The sequence below is a fragment of the Dipodomys ordii genome, unplaced genomic scaffold (assembly GCF_000151885.1).
Source record: "Dipodomys ordii isolate 6190 unplaced genomic scaffold, Dord_2.0 Scaffold127, whole genome shotgun sequence".
NCBI classification, from domain to species: Eukaryota; Metazoa; Chordata; class Mammalia; order Rodentia; family Heteromyidae; genus Dipodomys; species Dipodomys ordii.
The window spans coordinates 5,171,056-5,178,353 of NW_012267343.1; the positions used below are offsets into that span (position 1 = coordinate 5,171,056).

Consider the following 7,298-nt stretch of genomic DNA (forward strand, 5'->3'; position numbering starts at 1 on the left):
TTTGAAATTGGGAATTATGGGCAATGATTGTGAATTCATGTTCCCTTGCATCTCACTCCCTGTTTGGTTTGGGATGGACTAGAACAAGAAAATCCTGACTCATGAAATAAGTAGTTATAAATAATGTGAGCCTGTTAACATCTTGACTCACAAGCTCTAGGAAACCAAAATGACAGGAGGCATTTTATTATTTTGTCCTGCATTAAAAATAAGTTTACAGGGATCCCTGAATTAATGAGATGATGCTTTTTCATGTCCTGACTTCTGCCACTTGGTGTATGAGTATCTACCCTGCATCTTACTTACTGGTTTGGGTTTGGGTTATTTGTCTGTACTGGGAATTGAACTTACAGCTTCAAGCTTGTCAGGTAGGTGCCCTGTCCTTTGATGCATGCTCTTTAGTCCTTTTGCCTTTTCATCGTTTTGCAGACAGAGTCTTCTGCCAACTTTTCCAGGGCAGGCCCTGAACTTTGTTCTTGCTTAGTTTTGATATGTGGTCTCATTAACTTGGTCTTGCCTAGCCTCTAGCCACAGTCCTTCTATCTCTCTTCAAGTAGATAAGATTACAGGCTTATACCATCATGCCCAGCTTTCTCTCGGTGTCTCTTAATTTTTAAAGAGATTTTTTAAATGGAACACTTTAAGGAAATTTAAAGATTAAAATTGAAATGTCCCTAAGTCTTTCACATTAAATTAAACATATACATGTTGGGGTGGAAGGTGTGTGTGCGTGTGTGTGTGTGTGTGTGTGTGTGTGTGTGTGTGTGCCTATGTATGCATGTAATATGCAGAATATGGGAAAGAAGAGAATCAGAATATAATAGCTTGAAAACTTAACAGAGCCAGGCAATTATTCATTCCATTCACATTGTAGAGTACTAACGCTGCTCTAGGCGGTAGACGAAGCTCAGGCAGCTCCTAGCAGCATTTCCCAAGATGTGTTCCACAGACAGAACACTAATCCTATGAATTGTTCCACTAGCAAGTCTCTCAAAGTAAGTGTGAGGAAAGTTGTGTGCACTTTCCTCACAGAGAATCCCAGCCTGCAGGCTCTAAGGAATGGCACTGTGCTGTACTCTCCAATTGTTTGCTATTTTTTGTAAAGCCTCTGTGAACATTCCACAAACATGCCTTTGATTTAAAAAAAAATACTATCTACTTGAGTGTAAAAATAGAAACTCCCCTACCTTAAGAAGTACACAGAGAGTCAAAGTGATTAACAGCTCGAAGGCAGCCACTGGAGAGCCTTCTAGGATTTTGAACACTGAAGATGTTCTAGAATAGAAGTCTGTAGTGGGCGCGTAGAAATGAACTTGGCCACTGAGAGTGTATACTTGAACAGTTTGGGATGCTAGCTGTTTGAAATACTAGGAAACACTGATGCAACCATGTAAAAACATATCGGGAAACTAGAAAAAAAAGAAAGATGGATGAATGGGTGGTTAGGAGAACAGTGTTTGAGGAGCATGAGAAAGGGGAGGAAGAAAGAGGATAAGAGAGAAGAAGAAAGATAAGGAAAAAAGAAGAAAACAAAATTACAAGTTTTAAATAAGACACCAAAACCAAGTTAAAACCAAGAGATGATAGGCTAAAACAAAGTTCCAAAGGAAGATACCAAAAGTTCCTTGGAGGAAGTAGAATTTGAGTTCATGGATGAGCAAGACTTGATTATTCAAGTGAAGAAATTGTATGTTCTGATTGCATTTGTACAGTAAACTTTAAGGTAATGATTTGAAAATAGGCCCACCAGGTTACTTCTTTCCCTTAGCAAGCTGTGAACTCCTTCAAGGAATGGGTTGCACCTTTATTATCTATGTCTCTTGTACCTGAGCTGAGAACCAAAAGGTATATAGCCTGGACTCTGAAAGAACAAGGCATGAGTGAACCAATAAATGCCTAGAGAGATAAACTCTGTATTACCCACAGTGGTGGATGGACCCAATCACCCTGTCTCATGAGCTTTTTCTAAAACTAAGCAACTGATCCTCTTTCCCAGGAAAGCAAAAGGAACAGGGCACAGCCTATTTGGGGAAGTGGTGGTGTTTCACAAGATCCCTTTCTCTTACTCACAGGAGAATGCAGCTGTCATGAAGGCTTCGCCCCTGACCCTGTTCACAGACACCTGTGTGTGCGCAATGACTGGGGCCAAAGTGAAGGGTAAGTAGGGCAGCACAGCGGGGCGGGCACAGTGGATGCCTCATCCCCTCCTCCTACGTGGCATTACCAGATGCCCAAAACCACCCCACAAGCTGGGAAAAACACAATGCCTTCCCACTGAAGCACATTTTAATGTGAAAGGTACATGATGGATGAATCTTCTAGAAACAAGGGCTGACATTTAAGTCCCCCATCCAAACTGCAAATAAACAATGAATCTTCCCCCTCACTAGACTGAGAAGGAATCAGGTTTTCCTATCTATCTATCTATCTATCTATCTATCTATCTATCTATCTATCTATCTATCTATCTATCTATCATCTATCTATCTATCTATCTATCTATCTATCTATCTATCTATCTAAACATGGACAGGGCCAAGTGAACTTAATAAACGTGCTGAGTCCTTCTGTTTGGAGTCTGGGTTTGAATTCAGGGCATTGGGGCTTTACCTGAACTCAAGGCTAATGCTTTACCTCTTGAGCCACAGCACACTTCTGGCTTTTTCTGAGTAGTTTATTGGAGATAAGTGTCACCAACTTGCCTGCCCAGGATGGTTTTGAACCACAATTCTCAGATCTCAGCCTCCTGATTAACTAGGATTAAAGGCATGAGCCACCAGCAGCTGGCTAAGATACACACTTACAATCTAAAATGTCATATCAGGTAATTACTTCTGTGGAATTGATTGTTAAGTTACTCTTGAGCAGCGGCCATATACAGCTCCTACTCGATACTGACTAATGTCATCTCTTCCCTTTCCTTTTCCTCCCATTGTCTCACAGACCTTGGCCTTATACTACCCTGGAAAGGGGCTATGATTTGGTGACAGGAGAGCAGGCTCCTGAAAAGATCCTCAGGTGAGTTAACAGTCTTACTGGGGTACAGTGCTGGGTATTGGGGAGACAACTGATAGGAAAGTATCTCATGCGTCTTTAAAACATTGATCCTGTGATTACAGGCTGCATTGAATACAAGAGTGCTCTCATTGGTACTAATGAGCCATCATGGCCCAGGTTACCATGGTAATCCAATTCCCATTTGCTTGGGATATAGACTTACAGGCTCAGGGACAGTGGTTTAAAATATTCTGTAGCCATAAAGCCTCTTCCTACCACCCCCACGAAATCTTGGGTAAATCTTCAATATTTAAGCAGATAAAGATGGATGGTAAATTAAGTGGTAGACTGGGGAATTGAGGATTGGTCTGAAGTGACTTACAGTCGATGATCTTAACCTCTGTCTCAGACTGTTCCTGCTGACTTGGCAGTCACTTATACAACACCTGCTGGTTATCTGAACTATATGGAAGGCAGATCTGAAGTAGTCCCTTATCTTTTACTAAAGAATAAATACCATAGTTCAAAGCCAGCCTGAGCAGGAAAGTCTGTTAACCAATAGAGAACCAAAAGTGGCACTGTGGCTTAAAGTGGTAGAGCACTAGCCTTGAGAGAAAGCACTCAGAGACAGTGCCCAGACCTTGAGTTCAAGCCCCATGACTGACAAAAATAAATAAATAAAAATGAATAAATAACTACTAGCCATACAAAACGAGGCATGTGTTCAATGATAAAGAGATTTAAGAAATAACTATCCAAGTCTGGGTAAATCTGTGTACCATGGGATTTTATGTCTTTGGCGATGTAGGAGACTCAGGTGGGTGGAGGAGTTAAGTGTCCTAGAAGGGATGAGAAGAGGGGCCCCCTTTTTTCTGTTTGCTCTCTGCTTCCCAGGGAGTTCCCCAATGGAAACTCTTACATTGCAGGTCTACTTTCAGCTTGGGCCAAGGCCTCTGGCTTCCTGTGAGCAAAAGCTTTGTGGTTCCACCGGTGGAGCTGTCCATCAACCCCCTGGCTAGCTGCAAGACCGACGTGCTCGTCACAGAAGACCCCGCTGATGTCAGGTAGGGAAGTCATCTTCAAGTCCCTGGAGCTCTGGAAGTCCCTCTGTTTTTTCAGGATCTCAGAGTCCTACGAGAGAGTAAATCTCTGTGCTATGGGCAGAGAAAGCTGCCTGGTGGATGTAGGGAACATTGTCAAAGCCGCCATGCTCCTACACTTCTAGAGTACCTTATGGTACTCAGTCCCTTGGTTCCTTACATGTCAGTCTCAATGATCCATTTTGAGGGTTATCAAATATAAGACACTAGTGTATTATCTCACTCATTGTAGTCATGTTTTTAAAAAAACCATTACTGAACAGAACGTTGGAGCATCGTGAAGGCAGAGTTTCAAGGACATAATATCTTCCATTGTGACTGTGACACTGAAACTATGCTTTGAGCTAATCCATGACATCTGAGTGCCCAGGCAAAAACTATTTGGTTTTTTTTTCTTTACACAGAAGTGGATACTACATCTCTCCTTACATGTCTTGGTACCTTGCAAAGTAACTTTGTTACAGAGTCACTCTGCTGCTTTCTAATTAATTACTTACATATCATTGTGTCCCATTATGTGGTACACTTCTCAAGGTCACGGAAAATATCTTCTTTAGCTGTTTAATCTCCAGCTCCTAGTATATATTGGACATCTACTAAATGTTTATTGATCTAATTAAATCAGAGGGCTTAGATTTGATCTTACTACCATTATGGAGCCTTCTAGTAGAGGGTGTTTTTCCCCTCCCAGTTTGATTAATGGAAGCTTTCTAGAAACTTTGATGTTACCCAAATGGTTTCTAGTTTGACTTCTAACACTGGCCTGCACACATCTTATTGGTTTCTGAACTAAAATTAAAGCATGCTTCCCCTGACTTAGCAGTCAATGCTATTCTAGTACCTCACAGCTGTGTTTGAGTCATTCTGAATCAACTTGCAATTATTATTCTCATTTGTGTCTTGCTAGAAAGCCCCAACAACCATCTCTCCTGCTTTGCGATTATATATTCTCACCTTGTCACCTTTCTCTTGGAGCCTAACATGCTTTGTCAGGCTATTAATATTTCCCAAAAGCTTTGCTTAAAGAAGAATACATTAACAAAGGAAAAACATTTAGTAAATGAAACAGTAATTATAAAGAACTAAGGAACAAGTTGATTCATGGATGATTATGATTGTTTTCTCTTTTTTAAATATAATTGAAGTAGATGATACTTGAGTAACACCTGTGTGAAAATTTATATATATATATATATATATATATATATATATATATATCCTACCTTAAATATCTGGTTGATGGACCACGGTCCAAAAACCTTAATGACCTTGTCTGAAATTAGCAGCAAGGTAGCCTCTGCTAGTTCTGTGCTGGTGACATTGCATTTGTGATTTCAGCAAAGATAGAGCTGTTAGAACAGTTAATGATCACTCATTCTGGGTTGCAAAGGGCTGGGTAAGAATGCTGTCTCTCAGCCTGTGTGAGCAATATGATCTCAGCCTAGTTCAGCTTCTAAGTTTTCACTTCTTCCTAAAATGAGGATAAAGTGCTTTCTTCACAGAGTGTAATGGTAATACCTCATTTACATGGATCATATCCTATGTGCCTGATTCTTTGCAATATTTTCCCATCCATATATCTATAGCTAATAAGACCAATGTTATAATCCTTGCCTCAGCCCCATGAAGTGATGCTAAAATTTTTATTGTGCAGATTAAACGTGAATACATAAATAAATAAACTGGAAGCCTAAAGTGATGTTCTACTAGCAAATGATAAGCTAGGCATCACGTCCTGATCTGAAAGCAAGGATAAAAGATTGCTGTCATCTCCATTTGAAAGAGCGTGTAGTGAGGTGATGGAGTTTCCCAAGCTGCACTAATAAACCTTGTTTGACATGACATTACCCAGGCAAGCGTATCATGAGCATTTAGAGAATTAATAAGTCCCAGTCAGGTGATACGTTAAAATTTAATAAATAATAGATCATAATTATAGATAGCCAATAACAACTGCCATGGAATCATAAGAGAGAGGATTAGAGAAATGTCTGTGTGGAAAAGCAGAGCTGAAAGGAAACAGCGCTGAGCATTATAGAAGGATTGGAGAGAAAACCTCGGAGGTGAAGTGCAAGGTGATTCTTTGATATCCAAGTCTGTGATAAATCCTGGGGAGAGCATGGGAACTCACTCTAGCAGAGGCAATCTAGCTTGGTGTTGAAATGTATAATCTGTGACCCATCATGGTGCTAAATGTAAAACAACTAGTAAAGTTGCACATAGAGCAATGGGATCTTTAATCCCACATCATGGGGATATAAATTAGTGAGACCTCTAGGCAAAGCTGTTGGGCAGTATCTAATGAATGTAGTCAGACCATAAGGAATGTCTAAAAGAAACAGAAATCATAAATAAATAGAAATAATACTTACAAAATATTTATAGTAGCTCTCATTTTTGCTACCAAAGAGTTGGAGAGAACCTCACAGTCGTTCATCGACAAAAAGAAAAGCAGACAAATGAAGAGTAAAGTCATCCAAGAATGGAATATTATGAATAAGGAAAATGAAGGAAACTCAACAATCACATTGTGCCCTGTGGGTGAGCCCCAAAAATATAGTGTCGAATTATGGAATCTAGGCACAAAAGAATAAATAAGTTCATATACATTTGTCAGAAGCTTTGTTTTACTTAGTTAAAAAGCTTTGATGTTAGAATAAAGGATGGTTTTCCTTCTGGTTGGTGGAAGAGGGATTGTATGATGGTGGTGATCGTATTTCATTCGTGGTTCCCAAGAGCTTTCTGAAAAAATATATCAAGTTGCACATTTTTCTTTAGTGTGTTATACATGGGTTGAACTCAAAGTTCAGTGTTGAAAGTTACAAACTTGGAGCTGAATCACTTGAGTTCACATCCTCACCCTACTACTTGCTTACTAGGTAGGCTTTTCTGTAGTAGTAGTATTTCCCCTTGGCAATAATAAAGATAGAAGAATTTTTATATCCTATGAGGGAGAGGTTAAAATTACATGACCTAATGTATGTTGAGCAATGAATATGACAAGCATTTGCTCTCTAGAGATAATAGTTTGTATGCTTGCGGTGTTAGCAAAGTGAATTTTTCCATTCATTCTTTTTTCTTCATTGAAAGGCTGCATCCAACAAATGATGCAGTTTAAAATTAACAGTGTCTTACACTCTGAAAACATTACAGGATGGAATAGGAGAAACCCTAGGTCTCCTTGGCACAGGCCGAAATTTT

At 39.7% G+C, this 7,298-nt stretch overlaps 1 protein-coding gene across 1 annotated transcript in view; it reads left to right on the forward strand.

Moving 5' to 3' along the window:
* The window catches only part of Astn2 (astrotactin 2), a 777,558-nt gene that overhangs the window by 289,981 nt on the left and 480,279 nt on the right, over window positions 1-7,298 (forward strand). Inside the window, exons 6-8 of the mRNA XM_013030183.1 lie at window positions 2,073-2,157; window positions 2,944-3,018; window positions 3,924-4,061. Of these exons, the coding sequence (XP_012885637.1) occupies window positions 2,073-2,157; window positions 2,944-3,018; window positions 3,924-4,061 (298 nt within the window). The remainder of the gene's footprint in view (window positions 1-2,072; window positions 2,158-2,943; window positions 3,019-3,923; window positions 4,062-7,298) is intronic.